At 53.1% G+C, this 21,151-nt stretch overlaps 5 protein-coding genes across 5 annotated transcripts; 1 reads left to right on the top strand and 4 right to left on the bottom strand.

The window, feature by feature from the left end:
• Window positions 1–349: 349 nt before the first annotated feature.
• Window positions 350–4,145, top strand: CCM_07557 (negative regulator of differentiation 1; the record flags this gene model as incomplete). The annotated part of the gene is made up of 3 exons (XM_006672698.1): window positions 350–444; window positions 497–528; window positions 1,666–4,145. 3 exons carry the CDS (start codon window positions 350–352, stop codon window positions 4,143–4,145), a joined length of 2,607 nt encoding a protein of 868 aa, XP_006672761.1.
• Window positions 4,146–4,896: 751 nt separating this feature from the next.
• CCM_07556 (acid phosphatase, putative) lies at window positions 4,897–6,522 on the bottom strand (the record flags this gene model as incomplete). Its single annotated transcript, XM_006672697.1, has 2 exons — window positions 4,897–5,010; window positions 5,104–6,522. The coding sequence occupies 2 exons, from the start codon at window positions 6,520–6,522 to the stop codon at window positions 4,897–4,899; spliced, it is 1,533 nt and encodes a 510-aa protein (XP_006672760.1).
• A 946-nt stretch (window positions 6,523–7,468) lies between these two features.
• On the bottom strand, window positions 7,469–8,176 carry CCM_07555 (uncharacterized protein; the record flags this gene model as incomplete). Its single annotated transcript, XM_006672696.1, has 1 exon — window positions 7,469–8,176. One exon carries the CDS (start codon window positions 8,174–8,176, stop codon window positions 7,469–7,471), a length of 708 nt encoding a protein of 235 aa, XP_006672759.1.
• Window positions 8,177–8,621: 445 nt separating this feature from the next.
• Window positions 8,622–11,216, bottom strand: CCM_07554 (nuclear pore complex subunit Nup192, putative; the record flags this gene model as incomplete). Its single annotated transcript, XM_006672695.1, has 3 exons — window positions 8,622–8,679; window positions 8,736–10,636; window positions 10,689–11,216. The coding sequence occupies 3 exons, from the start codon at window positions 11,214–11,216 to the stop codon at window positions 8,622–8,624; spliced, it is 2,487 nt and encodes an 828-aa protein (XP_006672758.1).
• Window positions 11,217–11,666: 450 nt separating this feature from the next.
• Window positions 11,667–20,516, bottom strand: CCM_07553 (phosphotidylinositol kinase Tel1, putative; the record flags this gene model as incomplete). The annotated part of the gene is made up of 2 exons (XM_006672694.1): window positions 11,667–20,474; window positions 20,499–20,516. 2 exons carry the CDS (start codon window positions 20,514–20,516, stop codon window positions 11,667–11,669), a joined length of 8,826 nt encoding a protein of 2,941 aa, XP_006672757.1.
• Window positions 20,517–21,151: the final 635 nt, after the last annotated feature.

Raw genomic sequence — 21,151 nt, 5'->3', positions numbered from 1 at the left:
GAATAGAGGTTCCTGCAGCTGCAATGGTGCCTTGATCGGATTCTACCGTGTCCTACCGGTGCCGACCGGTACAAGGCTTGCCACGCCACTGTACCTGCATAGACAGGTATCTTGTCAACTTGTTCCCCGCGCTAACTACACCTACATACCAGTACTTTTTGTACTCGGGAACTAGTTAGTTACTGCTCTCCGTACTATGTACAGATTATCAATATTTCAATTCCGAATCATCTGTAATTTTTCCTCTCCACACCTCTACCCCTGCCGCACCTCATTAAACGGCCACCGGTAGGTGATCACACTGTGCACCCTTTACCCTTTGCCTCCACCCAACCAGGCCACCGCTAAAATGCCCCCAAAAGCACGCCGGTCCCAGACTCCCAACGCCCAGCCAATCCCTACCCGCAGCCCCGTCCCAACTGTCCTGCCGCCTGGCACCTGCAAGTACCACTCTTCTCCAACTCCACCCGCCAGGCACCGCTTGGAGAACCATCAGGTACCTCGTTGACCAGGAGCCCTCGACACAGGGTACTTGCCGCCCGCTAGCTACATAGCACCAATACTGAATTCCAAGCAAAACTGGTACGTAGCGCCGAGCCCAAAGCCTTTAAGCCCCTGGATGGATGACTGATTGTCTCCTCACAGCTTCATCTCTTTGCCTTTCCTCACCACCCACCACTTCTTTCTCCTTCTCTAACTACCCCAGCATTCTCCCTTCACCGGCATTTATTCTATCCTTCTTCTTCCTTTGCCTGGTCTGGTCCTTCTTGCCTTCATCTGCTGCTTCTCCTCTGCCTTTCTCTTCTCAACCCATGACCCCTGTTTGACCTACCATTGTGCCCACCATCAAATCTCCATCACCACCAATAATCATCACCCCTCGACGACTCTACGGATACACACCACACCACTACGCAGCGCCAAACCGCATTGGTTGCCCACCCCTTCACCCGTCACAGGTTGGTCGCCCCAGGCCCTGCTAGACTCTCCTCCCGTCTAGTCTACTTTGAGCCTGCACGACACTTGCCCGTCTGCCTCTTTGTTCGTCTCCTGGCTCCCGCCTCAATCCCTCCTTCACGTTTCTCCTCGCCAGCTTCTGCAATCTTGCTTACCGCTAACATTGCGCTGCTGCGATCGAGCCGAGTCTTGTCCTCCTTGACTGTCTCGTCTCTCGTCCAATTTTACGTTCAACCATCTTTGGCCTGCTTGTCAGCTGCTCCGGGGTATCTATCTTTGTTCAATCTTCTCGACACGCTTGCTTCCTCGCTGCTCGCGTTCCGATGCCGATTCGCACCTTGTTTTATTAACCTACCTTCAACTTCCTCTTCAACTACTCTCGTTAACACCTTTGTTCGATTCTCGACTTTCCTCTTTTCCATACCTCTCCTGGACGAGCTTGCTTTGCATCTTCCAATTCGACGCCGATACCCCTTTCGAATCTGATTCATACTGTACTCACACCATACCGCCCGATCGACTCGAAATTGTACCAATCTTGTGCTTCCTTCTCTGGAACACTCACCATTGCCTTGCTCAGCTTAATAGCATTACCACACCCCTAATCCGTCACTTGCTCGACCGCACTAGCGCGCCTCCTGTATCACTACATATTCATTACTCGAGCTTCTGCATATCCAGTCTTTGCCCAAGTACTCACTTGCGCAGATCTATTGTCCGCTGTCCGTGTCCGACTTGGGCACGATATACCTTTCAAAACGGCTGTTCTATCTCACTCCGGGCGGGACTCACTCGTCCCCCCTCATCTTCTTGGTATGCAGGATCTGAACGGTTCCGCCCAAAACGGCGGCAACGCAGCACGCTTCCACGGTCACGCCTCCAAGCCCTCCAACAGTGATACTGGATTTTCTCATGGTGCCTTCACCTCAAATGTCTCTGGATTTGCCGAGAGACACCCCCGCCGCGGCAATATTCCCTCTCTTAACACGCAGGTGAATCAGGGACTGGGCGGCAACGCTTCCGATGTCGCTTCCCCCGGAACCGCTTTCGACATGCAGTTTACGCCTCTTCTCCCCTCGCAACTCCTCATGGGCAGCCCGTTCCAGCCCGGCAGCCCTGGTGCTTTTGGTAGCCCCCAGTTCCAGTCCCTTTCCGCTTTCCAAGGCCCTCAGCAGCCGCATCAGGGCAACCAGCAGCACAGCGGCGGCATGGCCAGCCCTACTCAGCAAAATATGTCTCCCCAGCAGTACCATGCCATGGTTTCGCCTTCTCAATATGGAGCGCCTCAGTTCTTCCCGCCTCAGTCTCCCACTGGTGGTTTCAACATGCAGCAATCTATGCAACCTGGCTCCCCCGTGCCGATGAACGGCCCCGCCCCCAGTGGAACAAGTCGAACCGTATACCTGGGTAACATCCCCCCTGACACAACTGCCGAAGAGATCCTAGGCCACGTTCGCAGCGGCCAAATCGAGTCGGTTCGACTGCTACCTGATAAGAACTGCGCCTTCATTTCCTTCCTCGATGCCAGCTCTGCCACCCACTTCCACTCTGATGCCATCTTGAAAAAGCTCTGCATCAAGGGTCAGGATATCAAGGTCGGTTGGGGAAAGGCTTCTCAGGTTCCCACATCGGTCGCTCTCGCTGTTCAACAGTCTGGGGCTTCCCGGAACGTCTACTTGGGCAACTTGCCTGAAGATGTGACTGACGCCGAGATTCGCGAGGATCTTGGCAAGTTCGGCCCTATTGACACTGTCAAGCTTGTCCGCGAAAAGAGCATCGCCTTTATCCACTATCTCTCTATTGCCAACGCCATCAAGGCCGTTACACAACTTCCCCAGGAGCCCAAGTGGCAAGCGCCACGCCGCGTCTATTACGGCAAGGATCGTTGTGCCTACGTTTCCAAGACGCAGCAGCAAAATGCTGCCCAGTATCTGGGAATTGCTCCGGGCTATGCTCACATGCTCACTGGCGCCGACCGCGACGTGATATCTAACGCTCTCGCTCAGCAGTCGGTTGCTGCTGCCGCCGTCGCCACTACCGCTGGAGGAATCAACAACTTGGGAAACCGCACCATCTACCTGGGCAACATTCACCCAGAGACTACAATCGAAGAAATTTGCAATGTTGTTCGCGGCGGACTTTTGCACCATATTCGCTACATTCCCGACAAGCACATTTGCTTCGTTACCTTCATCGACCCCACCGCCGCCGCCTCCTTTTACGCCCTGAGCAATCTCCAGGGCCTCATGATTCATAACCGACGACTCAAGATTGGCTGGGGTAAGCACTCCGGTGCTCTGCCGCCTGCGATTGCATTGGCTGTCAGCGGCGGTGCTTCGCGTAATGTCTACGTCGGCAACCTTGACGAAACTTGGACCGAGGAACGACTGCGCCAAGACTTTTCTGAGTATGGTGAGATCGAGCTGGTCAATACGCTGCGCGAGAAGAGCTGCGCTTTCGTCAACTTCACCAACATTGCCAATGCTATCAAGGCTATAGAGGCCATCCGTGGCAGAGATGACTACAAAAAGTTCAAAGTCAACTTTGGCAAGGATCGCTGCGGTAACCCACCTCGCCAGATGCAGCAGAACGCTTCGCCACGTAGTGATGCTGTCGGCTCTCCTCAGGCAGGTGGTTCCCAAACGGGAAGCTCTCCTTCAAACGACGGCAACCAACAGTCTGCTGCGCTGTTCAATGCCAATAACAACCCCCTCACCATGTACCTGAGCCAGCTGTCACAGCATGCCCATCAACAGCAGAACCAGCAACATTTACAGATGGCTGCTCAGCAGAACGCCATGTATGGCGCAGTTCAAAATTCTGGGCACGAGATGGGTCTTGACATGGCCCAGCCTCAGCTGGGCTCTCACGGCCAGTCGGCTAGCATCTCCAATGGCTACCCGACCAATGCCGGCGTGTCCGGCTCGACAACGATTGGTGGTCTTTTGGCTCCTGGCACCGGGCGCGGCTCACACAGCCGTGCTGTGAGCTTGCCTGCTTTTGGCCCTGGTTTTGAAAATGGCGGCAACAGCCCCAATAGCCTGCACGGTAGCAATGGCAGTGAGGGCGAGCAGCAGCGACGCGGCCACCAGTATCAGGCTAGCTACGGCGGTATCGGTGGCAACGGCTTCGGCCTTGCCATTCAGAGCGGCCTCAACGGCTGGGCCGAAGAAGAAGTGGCCAATTAACGACAAAGTCATCTGCTCGAGCCACGGCCGGGCGTATGTGTGAGACGCTGCAGGATTCATACTCATTTGTAATCGCCTTTCCCACTTGACAACCATTCTTTTTTCTTTTCTTTCTTGTCTATTTGAATTGTTGATATTTGACTCCGCTTTCGTCTTTGCATCTTTCACTATGTTATCAACAATTTTCTATCCTTATTCTTTGCTATTAATCGCCAACATGATGTTGACAAAACCAGCTACCCCACGTTAATATCCCACTCTGGGTGGAGGACGCCTTGTTGTGTTGAGTGGGTTCAGCTGTGTGCCGTTCAAACTTGAACTTCTTCTGGACATGTCTATTTTTGGATAAGGGAAACCATTGCCCTTGATTTATAACTTTGTTGCGTTTGTACGTTGGAGACGTGCTCTTTGGGAGGTGTTTGTCGAAGGGGGAACTCGGAGATGAGGGCTAGGAGGAGCCCTATCTTGCTGAAGATGAAAAAGGGGGAATGATGGATTGGGCATCTTTGGGTATAGCTAGAGTAGTAATTCCGAACGAGCTTTGCCTTGATGCAATGACTTGTCGTGTGTTAATAACAGTGCCCTGTGATATGATAGGCTGTGCTGGTGTGAGGTGGTGACGAACACTGGGAAGAATGTAAATGTAAATGGATGTTGGTATGGGTATGTGAATTCTGTTGTTTATATACATGCGTGTTCTTTCAGATGTATAGCTCTATGTCATGTTCTGTGAAGTGTATCTCTTGCTTTATTAGTAGCCAGCGGGCTCCGGTTTGCTGGGCATGGTTGGCTTGTCCATGTTGGCGCCGCACTGGGCCTTCCAGTCCGTCGGCGTGATGCGGTCCACGATGGATTTAAACGCCGTCTGTGTTACACATTAGCATCTCAACGAAAATCATGACCAAAGAAGAAGAACGGGGAATAAACGCGGGTTCTTTTTTTTTTTTTTTGTGCTTACCAGAGTGCACAGCGTCTCATCGTCCTCGTAGTGCTTGCCCGCCGGGCGGCAGCCGGGAATCCGCACAGGCTCGTCATTGTACCGCACACGTACATAGTACCCCCGAAGACGCTCGCGCTCGGCGCTCGTGAGCTCGTACGTCGGGCGACGGCCAATGGTCTGCGCGCCACGCAGCATGCGCGGGACCCACGACGACGACGACGACGATGATGGTAGTGGTGGCGAGGCGACGACGCGCGTGTCGCGGAGCAGCTCGACAGCAACGTGGCTGGTAAACGGCGGCCAGGACATGCCGTCGGGTCCGTCGCCGCCGAGGCTGATGACGGTGGCGGCGAGGGTGGTGTCGTGGCAGCCGGAGAGGCCAAACCGGAGCGGCGTCTTGGTGCTGCTGCTGCTGCTGGAGTGCGGGGCCACGCCCTCGGCGCTGCCGACCATGCGCTCCGTCATGTCGGCGAGGAGGCCGCCGATGCCGAGGGTGCGGTACTCGCTGCTCTCGCGGAAGCCGGCGAACCACTCGTCGACGACGATGCGGACGCTGTCGGCGCGGATCTGGGCGTCGTAGAACTCCCGGGGGAGCTTGGTGGCGGCGCCGTCATGCGCGGCCGTGGCGGCGACGGTGTCCATGATGCCGACGAGGGCCGGGTGGGACGCGACGCCGATTCTCGTCTTGGCACCGGGGTCGGCAGAGTCGGCGGCGGGAGGCATGTACCGTTGCAGCTTGGCGTTGATGCGGTCCATCTCGGGGCTCGCGTCCCAGCGGTCGGCGGCGCGGCGGCCAAAGGCGCGCATCATGCGGCGGAAGCGCGTGCAGTTGGCCGTGTTGGGCAGCAGCGTGTCGTCGGCCCAGTGGCGCGTGTGGACGGTGAGCGGCGCGAGGTCCGGAGCGCGCGCCGTGGCCGGCGGGTACAGCCCGTGCAGCGCCTGCTGCATCGACTCGAGCGCGCGCGGCATGGGCGTGGCGCGGAGGTACAGCCCGTCGGCGGAGGCGAGCGTCGCGGGCAGGAAGCCGAGCTGGTCGACGTACAGCCGGCGGAGACGGGCGCCGAGGGCCGTGGTGGTGGCGCGGCCCTTGTCGGTGAGCTGGCCGAGCTCGCACATGTTGGACGAGGAGTTGTTGTTGGCGGCAGCGGCGGTGACGGGCGTCTGGTTCGTGGGGGAGGAAAAGGTCTCGAGGTGGCGGCGCCAGGCGAGCGCCGTCCAGGTGGACGAGGCCGGGTCGAGGACGAGCGACGTCATCTGCGCCGCCTGGCTGCAGTAGGGCCAGAACTCGGGCAGCCCCGTGCTCTCGGCGAAGCGGTTGCTGACGGGCGTCCGCTCGCCGTGCCGCATGAGGATCTGCACTTGCTGGAGCTCGAGCGGCGGCGGGTACAAACGCGCGAGCTCGTCGGACGTGTACGCGGCGCGCGGTTCGAGCGACATGGTGGGAAAAAAAGAGGTCAAATGGAAAGCAGGGGAACAAACGGTGATTGAAAATGAATGAGGAAGCCGAAAAAAGAAAAGGAAAGACGCAAGGCCCTCGCCGATGGTTGGGGGGAGGGAGGAAAAAGGCACAATGTGGGTAAAGTTGTGAAGACGGGCAAGTCGATCAAACGGAGGTTCGGCTCGCAGCGGTCAAGGGCAAGCGGGCCGGGGTGGTGCCGAGGTCGGAACCCCGTGGGGCTGCTCCGGGGCGGGTGATGCGAGGGATGCGCTCGGGGGTTGCAAGGATGAAACAAGGGAGTAGCAAAACAAGAAAAGGCCAAGTGTATCACCTATCTTACCAACTGAGGTATATTCTGTGTTTTTTTGTTTCGCGACAATTTCTGATTGCCCAATGTTTGATGCTCGGGTTGAATGGGAGCTCGATTGGAACAAATTGGACGTTATATCACGCCATAGTTATACATTTGCCAGAGATTAGGCAACCGCATCCTTGATCCAATAAATGAAAGAAAAATGGTAAAGGCAGGCAGCCGTACATTGTAGAATGAATGAAATAGAACCAAAAAATAGGCAACCGCATTGGTTGTAATGGTAATATAATGAAACAAAAATGACCAAAGGCAGGCAGCCGTACATTGTAAAATGAATGAAATAAACCAAAAAAAATAGGCAACCGTATTGGTAATATAATGAAACAAAATGACCAAAAGCAGGCAGCGGTATAAGTTGTAAAAACCGTACAGTAAAAATGACAAAAGCGAAATGGACATGGAGACGATGGACAATAGGATTAGTCGTCGCCGAATGTCAGCCGAATACTTGTCCAACATGATGGCCCAAGCTATACGTCGCCCGCCCGCTACTCAGCGGGCGCAGCCCTGAAATAACCTAGCAGGGAAAGACAAGCCGCTCATCTAGACATAAGAACGAAAAAGAAAAAGTCTCAGACCGTAGTGCCTGCACCCAGCATCATCTCCCAGATGCGCAGCGCCGTCATGCTCACGTACAGCGCCCACGGCTCGCCAAACGCATCCGTCGCGCCGGCACCAACAAAGCGAAACCGCGCCAGCTCTGTCCCGCTCCTGCTGCTGTCCTCCGCAAACACGGCCACGACCGGGTGTGCGTCGCCGTGCGCCGCGAGATGCACCAGCGCCCAGCGACGTTTCTCCTTGCGCCACTCAAACGCCTCCCGGCGCGGGTCAGCGCCGACGTCGAACGAAAAGGTCAGTCGCCGGGCGTGCACGGTCAGCCGCTCCGAGGTGCCGGGGACGACGGTGATGGTGGTGTGGCGGGGGGCGTCGCGGCGCGCGGTCGCGAGCGGCGGCGACGACGATGTCTTGGTGGTGGTGGTGGTGTCGCGGCCGGGGCGCAGCACCAGGAAGGGCCGCGACGACAGAAGCCCCGTGTGCAGCTCGAGCGAGTAGACGGGCGCGGCGGCGTGCGGGCCGAGGTGGAAGGCCCGCCTCGAGTACGGCTTGCTGTAGAGGTTCCAGCTGATGGGCACCGTCTGGTAGGGCGAGGGCCCGGGCGTGTACCCCGGCGGGGGCGTGTCGGGGGCGCTGTCGGCTGCAGCGGCGTATTCGGGGGGAGGGAGCTCCGGGCCGGCGGACTGCTCGGCAGGAGCTTCTTGTTCTTTTGGGAGCTTGCCCATTGTGGCAAAGTAGTCACGGGTCGTTTTGCTTTTGGTAGGTAGTATTAAAAGATACCGGTGCCAGCTTGTGATATAGATTATCCCAGTGACAATAGTGCCCGATCTGGGCAAAGAGGCGCAGTGACCCCCTTCCGATGCCGTCATGACGGCGCCTGCCGCCCGCCCGGCCACGGCGCTATGCCACTTTTGTGCTCAAGCATCGCTCGTCGTAGAGGCAGAGGATATCAGGAAATGTCCGTATATTCGTGACACACTTAGCTGCATATAGAAGCCCTCTCTCTTGCAGATCAAGTAAACGCCGGTCTGACTCTCAACAGTGCCGAAATGGCATTCCACGCGCCCCGTCCCTAGGGCAACAAGCCTGCCTCAACCACGAGCCAGTTTCTCGTACCGACAAAAAAAGGATTCTCCTCATATTTACCGTATTTAATTCCCTTGAACGCTATTACGCCATGTATATGTAAGCATTTCCTTCACGCTCGATGTAGTCCTTCTCGATTAAGCTGCAAACCCGTTAGCCTCTCCTTATCATACAGAATAAATATAAAAAAATACATACCTCTCGATTTCTTTCTTGATGGCGGCCGGCTCCACACTGCCTCGCTTCTTTGTCAGGGTGATAACTTCCGCAACTAGCTCCGCGTGGCCCATGCTCTTGCGGCTCTTCATGATGCGCACAATGGCGGCCTGCGTCTCGAAGCGTCGGTCCTGGGCAATGCGTTCGTGCGTCGCCGTGTTCTCCTCCTTGGTCTCCTTGAGCTGGATCTGGTTAATCTTGACCCGGTACTTGGGGTCCGAAAAGGCCGCATTAAACGTAAACGTGTCCGTCTTCTTGACCTCGCGGCCCTTGGGGTGCTTGCTCAGGACGCGTGCCTTGCCGCACGCCAGCGACTGTAGCGTGCGGTCGAGCTCACCGCCCGTCAGCCCGGTGCCAGTGGAGAGCTGCTCGTACGTCAGGGGCCCGCTGCTGGCCGTGTTGAACATGAGCAGCACGACGGCCTGGAATGCGGACACGAGAAGCTCTTTGGATCCCTTGGTGAAGACGGCCTTGACGGAGCAGTGCGCCAGCGAGTGCTTCCAGGTCAGCACACGTCCGGTATGCTTGCCTTTGTAATGTCGGTCAAACCGCTCGATTTGGGTGGCGACATCGTCGGGTAGGTTCAGGCGGATGTCCGGATATGATGGCCAAGCGGCCGATGATAGAATCATGACGTTCAAATCCACAGACGGTTTGTCGTCGGATGTGTTTTGGCAGTGCTGCTTATAGGCCTCCATCTCGTCCTTGGCAAGTTCCTGGTCCTTAAACATTTGTTCCAGATTTTGCGTGAAATTGGCACCACATTCTCCGCGCAGCTTCGTTAGCATGCTGCGTTCAGCATCCTGGCTGGCACTGCGGCCCATGAGTAGTCGTCTTGCCAGATCCTTTTTATAAAACGCCTCGAAAGCGTCTTTTCCCTGAATGAAGCGAAACAATTCGAGCGAGTTGTCCAACTGCCTGTCTAGCTCGGCATCTTCGTCGGCTGTGCTCGCCTGACCTGCTCTCTCGGCAGTGGCTCGGTCTTGGCTGTCAGATAGCAACGACTTGGGCAACGTCTTTATGCCGCCGCGTAACAGCATGTCGATATGCTTGGCAGTCATTTCGCCAATCTTGGAGGTACCCGTGTCCCAGCACCCAGCCACAGTGCGATCATTCATAAAGTTGCCAAATGATTCACGCATCGCCCACAAGAAATCTTCGTCCCTGCCAAAGGCATCCCGAATCATCAGGTCTAGGGACCGGCGCAGCTCCAGAAGACGGATGACCATCTCGTCCCCGTGTTCCTTGTCTGAGACAATATCCGCGCCCGTCTTTTTGACATAGTCGGCCCAGGGCTGCTTTAGTTTCTTCTGTAGACCAGAGAGTTTGAGCAGGTCGTAGAGGCCCTTCATCGACTTCAAATCCTTGTCGCCTATCAGGTTCGCCAGACTTCCTTCGTTTAGTAACTTTTCAGAGTAGTCGTTGATGAGGATTCGGTGTGCCAGCTCCAATAACAGTCGTTCCGTCGTGCTGTCCAGATTATATGCCATGCAGCGACTAGCTTCTCTTGTTAGCAACCTCTCACAAGCGGCAATATACACCTTCAGATCATCGGTGCTCCGTGCGGCTCCAAACTCTTGATAATAGATTTTGGAAGTCTTGATCATCACTGGCTCAAAGTGCTTTGTATAGACACCTTGGACGTAGAACATCATGATGGAATCTTTGAGAAGTTCGCCATCCATCCAGGTCGTACCGCGTCTGTCGTAGTCCACCAACTTGCATGTTCCGCCAATAACGTGGTTTTCTAAGCTACGGTTTCCAGATTGTGAGCTAAATAGCATTCTGCGAAAGTGAGAAATAGTCATGTCGTTGATCGAGGGAAGGGCTTCTCGTAATAGGTACGTTCTGTCGAGATAGCTGAATGTGGACCGAATGAGGACCTGTGTATGTGTTAGTCAAAGACGTTGGGGCTGGAGTCCGTGACAATCATACCGTTTGATGGTTCCAAATCTTCCACTCAGCCAAGACGTTTCTTAGGATATCAACCTCCGGCATGTCGCCAACCTTTACTATTCGAGGTAGCACGACCGAGTGCAGGTGTCTCTCAACGCGTTTCATCAGCATACGGTAGATCTTTTCGGCGTTTCCTTGGCGGCAGATATCCTCAACACCGCGGTAAAGCCTCTCAAGCGGCACTGCAGGTTTACGCCCCGCAAAGATGGCACCCAGCCCGCCGTCGAGATCCTCCTCCGTCTTGGCGTAGTAGTGTTCCATCCGCACGTCGAGCGACGCGGGGCGAAGATTTTTGATGAAGAGCTTCTTGGCGCCCGCATGGGGCTGGAAGGCGGACGGCTTCTCGGTGAGGTCAATCACCTCGGGCAGCTTGCCCCGCGCTTTGGCACTGGCCATGGCGGCGTCACCGAATTTGGGGCGCTTCGGGGCGGAGGCGAGCGACGAGGACGAGGCTGGTCGCGGACGGCGGCGAGAGGGCGAGATTTCCTGGTCCGCAACGGAGTGCATAGAGGGCACTTGGACTCGAGCGTCGCGCGGGCAGACGCGATGTCGCGGCCGTTTGGTGGCTGTCGAGTTCGAGTCTGTGGCCACGGGGAGGGGTGGTGGACCGGCGCGATCGGCGAGTCAAAAATACAGGCTCGAGGAAGTTGGATCGGGAATCGTCCTTGATTACTGCTGCGCATGCGCCAGTAACTAGCCGTTGATGGTGAGATTGGACAATATGCGGAGTGTTTGACAGTGGCTGGATTGGATTATGTCACTGAAAGCGCCCACCAGTTTTGCTGGCCGCCGGCGATAAGATAGCCGACCGCTGTAAATCCGCCAGTGGGTTAGCATGGGGAGCCGCCACCGACGAACATCTAATGTCGAATTATAGAGAAGACGAGAAGAATAAATGGAAGGAGAATAAAAATAATAACAATAGGATATATAAGCGTCAAAAAATTACATTTATATCTAAGCATATGCTGCCCACCCCGAGTACAGCACTGCTAGATTTCTCTCGTCGGTAGCCTGGTTGATCAGATCGTTCACTGTGGCTGTCGTGCTGAGTGCCTTGGAGAGCTTCTTCCTAACAACCTCCAGGGCACGGTCAGCCTCTGACGGCTCATTTACGTTCTTCTTGCCAACCTTGCGGTTCTTCTTATCCTGTTTATCAAGCTTATCGGCCTGATGAACCCCGTCCGCGTCCTCTCCCGGCGGTACGTTTTCGTCCTGGTCTCTCGCCTTTTGCAGCTTCGCCAGCCGCAGTGGCGAGATGGACCAGGTATACAACGGATCATAGCGCAACACGTCGAGGATCGTCATGATGGAATACTGCTCCTCGCGCAGCGCATCCAAGGTGAACTCGCAGCAGCGCCGAAAGACGCCCTCCGTCTTGCTGATGCCCATGCCGTCAATGATGTCTCTCGTCAGGCGGAACGGGACCAATTCGGGCACGGGCAAGATGCGCCCTGCTTCAAACGCCACACCCAAGTCGATATGCACGACCTCTCCCGTCTTTGTGTCTAGTAATATGTTGTGGCCGTGGCGATCGCCGAGGCCGAGGACGTGGCCAAGCATAGAAATAGCTGCCGTCGTTCTAGTGTAGGCCAGGCGCTTCGCATACCATTCGTCTGGATCCTCAAAATACTCCATAAAAAAGTACTTCATCACAGGGTGGAAGCGATCCGTCACCTTTCGGTATGTGCTGATGCGGGTATCAATGTTCCTGTTTTGAACGCTGAAAATCTCCTTGCGACATTGTGAGCCTTTCAAATCCTTTGGATAATACCTCTCGTGCGCCGGCATCAGGAATTCGTGCAGGGGTATCGTGTTGGGCACAAACTCAATGAGACCAGAGGTAGCTGTCAGTGGCAAGACCTTGTACGTCCGGATGCCGAGGTTCCGTTGCTGCGCAGAACGATGATGCTTGAGCAGGGAGGACACGGCAGCGAATACCTGCTCCATGATGGCGTCTTGGCGGAGATCATCATGACCACCTTTAACGAGCTGCTTGTACTTTTTGCCATCCGTGCCAATAGCAGTGATGATTTTAGGTGCGCTCACACCTCCCGCAATCGTCATCGTCGGCTCCAGCTTGGCAATTGTTGGCACCGTCGAATAGTCCTTGTTGGATTGGATTTCGACATGCATAGTCGGCGGAGGAATCTGGTACTTATTCAGTCCAATAACCAAGTTCAGCCCAGCTTGCGTCTCCTTCAGGGTGAATTTGGCGCCCGCCTTGTATTTATTGGCATCTCTGTCCACTGCCAAGCCGTGGTAATACTTGCTTGTCTTTTCAATGGACAACCAGATGCTGGCAACAGGCTTCGTTGTGGCCAGTCTTTGCGCGACCTTTTCTGCAGCCTTGACTCGTTGGACGGCCACTTCATCCTTGGACTGCACTCTGACCTTTGTGCCAGACCAAATTTGGTACATGCCGTGGTATGGGTGATCGACACAAATATTGTAGACCAACTCGAGGAGTAGCTTTTGGAAAGCACTATCCGTATATTGCAGCCGCGATGTTAGTTGGTTCATCAGACTCGCAAACTTGCGCGTCGGAACCTTGGAAAGGTAGCGAGATACCGCCTTATTCGTTCCTTCTTCTCCTGACCTCTCTAGCCACAATGCTGTGAATCTCAGCGCGTCATTGTTATGGGCATCGGAAGCAATAAGGGAGAGCAAATAATTTTCCACACTTAGTCGAACGAATTCGCTTCTTGTCTGCTCGACACGGCGCAGTTCTTGTTCGTCTAGTTCCAGCCACTGCTTCTCCTTGGAAAGAACATAGTCGTATCGTTTGCGCAACTGGCTCTCTTTTGTAGAGGCAATCAATTCTTTCAACTCTGAAACCTCGTCGCTCTTTGCTTTGCGCAAACTTTGAAGCCTCTCTAGATCCTCAAGCCCATCGGCGTCTTGAAGTTGTCCGTCACAAAACAGTGCAAATTGATGAAACACCAACCCAGCTTCTGTGCCGTAGTTTGTGCTGCCGATCTCCTTTAGAGCTGGCTCCAGATACTTCTTTTGGATATCGCGGGGCTTCTCCCGCCGAGCGATGGACAATCTGTCGCCTATCTTGGCAAGTAAGTCTGCTTTGGTAACTGGAATTGCCTGTCTGCTCAAAGCCGAATCCGCATCGATGGCTTGCAGCATCTGGATAGCAGTGCTCATTTCTCCTTGGTCCCATAGCGAGTTGGCCACCTCGATATTGACGGATGCATCAACATGTAAATCCAGATCTCGGCAAGTAGGGATGAGATTGGAGAGCGACGTGGCGATGTTGAGGGATTCTTGCGTCGCTTCGTGGAATCTATAAAGCCCAGAGGATAACAAAAGCGATTCTACCTCTGCTTTCCGCATCACAGAAGTTGATAGGCTGGCTTCCTGCAGAATGTTGGAGTGCTGGCTCAGCATACTCATTGTTGTACTTCTGCAGGACAAGATGTTGCTCACATCATCATATCGTCCACGCTTCATCCAGTCGCCGCGTGATTGAAAGGCGCCAAGTACATTGCTCAAATCTTCGCCGCGGGAAACATTCATCAGGTCGTCTAATTCGCTCAAAGCAGCAAGAGTGCCGAGCTTATTTCTCAGTATAGATCTGGTAGGCCTGTTATTTCCCATGGCACTACGAATCGTTTTGGCAAATCCTTCATGCACGACGCTTCTAACAGATGCCATCTCTGTCGCGTTGTGTATAGCTTGATAAGCCTTGTACGTTGTCACCGCAAAGCTGTCGCTGTCTTTGGGTGCCGGCAGATTCCACATTTCCAACCTTTGCGCAGCTTTGAATGTATTTTCCGTGGATGCAGATGAGGTATCGACCGCTTGGTACATTTGCTGAAGAGAATAAGACAGCCCAGACTGCCCAAGTGAGCTCAAGGCGCTCACAAGAGCCTGCACATCGACTGTGCTAGAGCCGTTCTGCAGCCGAATGTCATTGTCAAACTGCGCACCCAGAAATGCGACACTCTTCATTCCATCATTCTCGAATGTGATACGGGAGAGCACATTCGATAGAGTAGCCTCTTCCGCTAGACCGTAGTAGGCGTCTGGGTCGTCAATGTTTTCGAATATGGAGAGAAGCGTTGCGCTAAGGTCGCTCTCGCGGGCGGCAGATGCTCGTCTGGATTGTCGACCAGTCTCGATAGACGCCAGCTCCGCAAATAAGAGTGCCGTTTTATACATGCCACACTGTGTTGCGGCGGTCGCTGCCATTGAATAGTCGACATCCAACCAATGAAGTCGATCATTGATGGAACCTTCTTTTGGGTACTGCTGCGTGCGGAGATACAGGAGCGTATTGATCAACAGTGCGATTCTAGGTCGCGCAGAGTCAACACCTGGTTGGAGCCAAGTTCTGAGAGCTGCCGAAATGGAGCGCTTCATTACTTGCTGCTGCTCTAGCTGAAACAGTAGGACCAAATGGACAATAAAGGGAAATGCCTTTTCTGCGAATCCTTTGACCTTTGCCAAAACAGGGGATAGAACGGATAGCAGGATCGAGTCCGGAACAGAGTTCGCCATCAATATGCTGAGATCGGATAGCCACTTCTCAGAGGTGACATCGCTGTCCCAAATTGACTGCGAGTCCTGACTTGGCTTGGACTGGACATTCTCAGAGGGTGGAGAATGGTAGAGGCACCATTGCGACGTATGATACAAAGGCTCTGCCAAGGTTCGCTGACATGCAATGAGAAGCGGCTCATCCTCTTGTTGCACCGCGGCGGATATGGCAGCTCTCAGAACGGATTCGGCCAGGCCAGCTGTCAGGGTGTCGCTGTTGCTAGTCAAACTCTGAAGCAGGCTCAACAAACCCATCTCCGAGCCATTCGGCCCAGATGCAACTTTGCGTAAGGTTGCCACGTCTGACTCCGCGACAATACCCTCTGGTATGTCTCCGGATGCAGCAAACGCTTTACCCACCACTCGTCCTGCCCAAGCCAGGTAGTTTGCACTCAACTCTTTCGTATTGCAGCTCTTCCACACTGCACTGGCATGCAGAATGGCATCAGCGTCTGTACCGAGTACATCATTACTTGCCTGATCAGGTATGGTAAAGTCGCCACACAAAAGCCCCATTGCCAGCTCTCGGGATGGATCGTTTAGCAACTCATGCTCTGCGTTGCCATCCCGCAAAATGTCAAGCAGTAGCTTACTCTCAAAGGTGCTTTGCTCAGCGTTGCCTGATGACCGTATGCGGGCAGCCGAATTGGTGATGGATTTAAACGACAACTTCTGCGATTCGTTTTTGAACGCCAGTGATGTGTAGCCATCCAAGTAGGCCGACAACCACTCATGAAACCTTTTGGCTTTGCTCATTGTGGCTTTGAATTGGCTTTCCTGGGTAGTGCTGGACTGGCTGGATTCCAAGAAAACTCGAAGCGAAGCCAACGCCGACAAAGCATAGCCTGCCAAAAAAGAAGGCGTTTGCTCAAGGTAGGGGGTTCCCTTCTCCAGCAGATATTGACTGATTCCCAGCGCATCATCTGCACACTCCGAGTCCGTGATAAAAGTTCGCACAGAGTTTAGCAACATTTCCAAGCAGTATGACTCTAGTGCAACCGGTCCGGCCAAGCAGATCAAGACTCGCACTTTTCGCAAAACAGAGCAAGCATGCAAAGATCCCAATGCTGGGTGCACAGTGTTGAAAAGCTTTCTAGCGATGGATACAACCAGGGCAGAAGTCCAGAGTTCTTTGAAGAGGAACTCGGTCCCTTGGCATAAACGTGCCAGCTCATGAATGACATACTTTGCCCGGAACATCGGCTGCTGATTTGGAGGGAGTTTTGTGTCCGAATGTGCTATTCTGGTAATATCCTTGTAAGTCTTTGCAGCATACACCAGTTCTTCGCTTCTCGCAAAGACCTTCTCTACGGCATCTTCTTGATCAATAATGTCGAAGAAGAAGGCGACAATGTCGACGAAGTTGGTATAAATACTTTCCATGAAAGTGCTTGTTCCCATCTTCTTTTTTATTTTAGCCTCGCCGTTGTCTTTGCTCGACGGCTCAAAGGCAGCGGTGTAGACGGTGCTGTAGCTAATGCTTGCGGCAAAGTTGGTTTGGAGCAGCTCAGCCTCGGTCCTGCCAATGTGTCTTGCAATGTCGCTTCGCACGCTGCTCTGGCCTCTCATGGTGGATAGCCCAATGGCGTCTGATTGGGAGCTTGTCAAGAGTTCACCTAGAGAGTCAAACCCAAAGATTGCAAAGGGAATGTCATCTACAGAATCGTTCTCCATCCAAGTGTATAGCAGTTGGCGAGTAAATAGCCCAAAGAGCTCTTTTGGTGACTCCAGATTGAGTGAACGAGAAATATCCGCGATGCAGCGACGAGCGTGTTCCGAAACGGACGAGATTTTACCGGGAGTTTCGAAGATATGATATGTACAGCGCCGTAAAAGAGTTGGCCACCTCTGTGCCAGGTTAGAGAGCACTAGTAGTCGGCACGCTATCCCAGCCTCACTCTCTGGATCCGTCGGCAGGCTTGCAAGAACATCGACAAATACCTCATCATGTAGCATAAGAATATACAGCTCAAACAATTCTGCAATTCTTTCCGCGACAAAGTATTTGACGTCCATGGTGCCTTCTCGGAGAATGAATAGCAGCGATGTTCGGCAAGAGTCTAGTTTCAAGCTTGTACCATAGCGGGGCTGAAGTCTCAGTAAGGTAAAGAGAAACGCAGACAGCGCTTTCAGGCTTCGTGGCGAAAAGGATTTTGCTTCGAGGCAAGTTTGAGTGAAGTAGTGGTACAAGTCACCAACGCTGTTCGACAGTTCGCCGCTGTCGTTGAGCCACATGCTACACAGCCCATGCATGACCTCGACGCAGGTGGTAAGGGCCACTTCGCAGCATCGGAAATCACTGCTGCCAACTAGTTGCCCCAGTCTCTGTAGAATTGCCAATGCTCCGTCGGAGTCGACGACAAGATCAGAGCTGAACAGCTCGGTCAAAAGCGAGTAGCACGACAACAATTCTTCATCCGACATCCTGACCACCTCGTCAATAAAGGCACTCGACACAAGGCCAACTTGACTCTCTTCGCGCTGTGAGGAGACAACAAAACAAAGTCGACAGCGAGTATCTATGTAAAAGCATACCGGACTCAGGCAAACTTGGTGAATGAAACGAGGAAGCGATATTGATGTAGTCAAGTTCATAGCACGGCTGCTCTGAGATTCGAATTCGTCATCTAGCTCCATCATATCATAACTTCCGGTCGGATCCTTTGGCATATCATGCTTACTCAGCATATCAAATGCAAGAGTAAGCAGTCGGAGAAGAGCCTCGTTTTCACCATGTAGCCTATCCATTCCTGCGCTTGTTAGATCTGGGATACATGGTTCAATATTCCGAAGGAGCTGCTGAATAAACGAGTTTGCATCCACGGAGGCGAGTGCGTGTGTGATCCCTCGCTCGGCGTTGCTCATAATCAGACCCTCTATCAGAGCAGATTGACTCGAGTTCAGGTAGGAGATTTCAGGAAGTAGCATTGCACCGACAATGCAAGCAGAAAGGAGACTTTCGAATTTTCCCTGAGATATTTGACTACCGCCCTCATTCGGCTTCTTGGACCAGGACGTGCAAAGCGCGCTGAGCTCTTCAAATTTGGGAAACAGGAGCTCCAGTAAAAGCTTCTTGGATGGGAAGTGTGTGTTGGAGTCGGACGGGGTTCCGGTTGTCTCGATTGAAGGGTGATAGCCACAGGTAACACGACAGAATACCTCTGATTCGTGATCAAGCAGGAGGAGATACTCGTTAAACTGGCCAATATCGTTTTGCAGCTTCCAAGTCTCACAGAATCCGCCACCAATAACAGAATCTTGCTTGTTACCGATGACTGGCTTCATACCGCAGCATGATCGCAGGATATTGACGAGATTGATCGGCCGCAGCGACTGGCTTTGTGGTGAAGATGCGGAAGAGTCTGCCGGATTCCAAAGCCGCAAGGCCCATCGTATAATGTGGTTGGATGTTGCTTGGCTGGCGCTTGGCAGAATCGTATTCCTCACGTAGAGAAGATGATTCATGAGCGCAATAGATGTATCACACAGTACAGCAGGTCCATTGACATCGGCCGTTGTTGTAATGCTATTTATGTCGCCTGATAGAGAATGGTGCGGCAGAACTTCAGTTTCCAGTAGACTATGGATGAGAAGACATGCGGCGCGACATGTACTTTGCAAGCTAATAGCTCTTGTTGCAACTTGCCAAAGCTGCTTCCAGTCGTCAATCATCTTGGCTGTTGCGTTTGAAAGCTGGAGGCAGCTCGAACATGCAATTAGCGCCCAGGATGCAATAGAGGTATCCTTGTGCGTTGTTAAGCTGACCAGTTCTAGGAGCAAATCCTGAACCTCGTCGGCGTTGAGCGCACCAGTTGTCAAGATAAAAGGGATGGCCTGAAGAGCTGTCTGTACAATTTCTCTCCGTCGATCTTTGAGTCGAGCTAGAAGCCGGCTATTTGATTGGTCAACTCGACGTCTTTTCCGTGGTTGCTCAGTTCTCTGAGATGATATGGCCTGCGGCTTTGGTCGTCCTAATATTGCCTCCAGGGAGGCTATGCACTGAATGATGCCCCATTGGCTCTCGGCTTCCGTATTCAATGGATTCAGTCCAAAGATTCCAATTTGTAGATAATCTTTCGGGAGGGTGTCTGTCGCGAATGTGATGTCGCCGAGTTTTAGCTGGTTGCCTGGGCTTCGTTTCGAATATTCCTGCCATAAAGGCTCCAGTAAGTAGACAATGTCCTCCCTCACGCCGTCATTCCATTTGTTGACGGCCAACTTTTCAATGTGCAATTGCGAGAGCAGTATCGTTCTAAGAATCTCGTTCCGCAGGGACTTGATGGTATCGTCTTGTGATACCCTATCTGCTCTCCACCAGTGAGCCATCAGAGGCAAAAGATCTTGGACAAGACTACCGGTGTAGGTTGGATTATCTAACTGTGTTGCCGATAATACGACGTTAATGATGGCGAAACTCATTGTCTGCAGGGAGCCGAGGCTTAGATTGTGAAGACGCAATACTCTCAGAGCCGCATTAGCCATATCTTGAGACCGACTCAAGATGTGGGCATTCGGCGCAGCCACGAGGCAAAGTAGGCCCTCCAGGGCATCCCTGGCTGGTTCACCATCAGCAATTTCTGGTGGCTTCTGACTCAAGAGAGAGCCCGAATTGGATCGCAACGTAGAGCGGGGTGTGCTGGGAGCAGGTGAATTGCGCCCGATCAGACCCAAATCTATGGAACCATTTTGTGGAATGCGGTTGGAAATGACCTCGAGGAAGAAATCCGCACATATCTGCCATAACTGGCCGCCGTTGCGTGAGAAGTACTCCACGTTGGCAGCACGGGACAGCAGTTCTGTGAGGGCCTTGACGTAGTCATTGAGCAGTGGGCGCACAAAGCCATCGCTCGGCCCCGGCAATACTTGCGTGATGTGATCGATGACAGCGGAAAGCGTCTTTAGTTTAAGTTTGGAAGCGCCCCGGCTGGCTGCGGCTCGTACAGCTCTCGCGCATTTGTTTAGGCGAAGCTCCGCGGGTTTTGAAGTCTTTTTGTCAAAATATTTCGGTTTTTGTTCAAGAACTGTCTTAAAAAGAGCTTCAAAGATGTCATGGTAGGCCTTGTCCCCCAGTTCTGACAGATCAACGGCGCCGTTGTTGCGACTCAGAAGCTGGTTCAGGTCGTCCAGGGCCTTGTCGCGTGTTTTCACGGCCCCAGCGGCGAGGTCGGCTACGTTGATGCGGTTAGCTTGCTGTTCAGTCGAAAGTTTGGTGAGCTACCAACTGGTAATTGTTTTCACCGTGTATGCCGAAGACATGGTGAGGTTGCACCTGTGTGGTGTTGACCCAGACGTGGCGTTGGTGTGGTGAGCCTGGTTGCTCATTAGATTATTGCATGAAGACAGGCTGCATACACGTGACGCTACAATCTGGATCGTGTGCCCGGGTAGGTACTCAATAAGTCCATAGAAATAAAATAAAATTCCGGAAGTCTAGCTCTTCAAAATATTATAACATGATCTTTAGTCATCCAGATAAAAAAGCGCAGCTGTGCTGTTGCAGCTCTGCAATTATGTCTACTCCGTTTGTCGGTTAGTAATAGTTAGTGAGTCTATTACCTTCCTGATATTCTTGTCATCTTTGTAATCATTATTATTTATTCTTGATTCTTTTATACTTTTTAACTTGCTATCTTTCTGATTTTATTGCCGAATCTTCCTTATTTTTTTATTTTAATAAAGCGCCAAGCTTCTATTTCTTTTGATTTTATACCTATATTCCTAAGTACCTAGGTAGCAGGTACCTCTTAGCGATAGTGTCGTCGTCGGCCGTTGGCCAACAGTAACACACAGTCTCCGTCACGTCGTGGTGTTTTCAGTAGGCATATCCACGCTGTCGGGCTGAAAATTTACACGGCCAAAATAGACAACCTTTATTGTCCCAAGTAGACATA

The sequence above is a fragment of the Cordyceps militaris genome, assembly GCF_000225605.1.
Source record: "Cordyceps militaris CM01 unplaced genomic scaffold CCM_S00006, whole genome shotgun sequence".
Lineage (NCBI taxonomy): Eukaryota > Fungi > Ascomycota > Sordariomycetes > Hypocreales > Cordycipitaceae > Cordyceps > Cordyceps militaris.
Note: the sequence above shows the minus strand (reverse complement) of the source record. Positions and strands in the feature narration are given on the sequence as shown.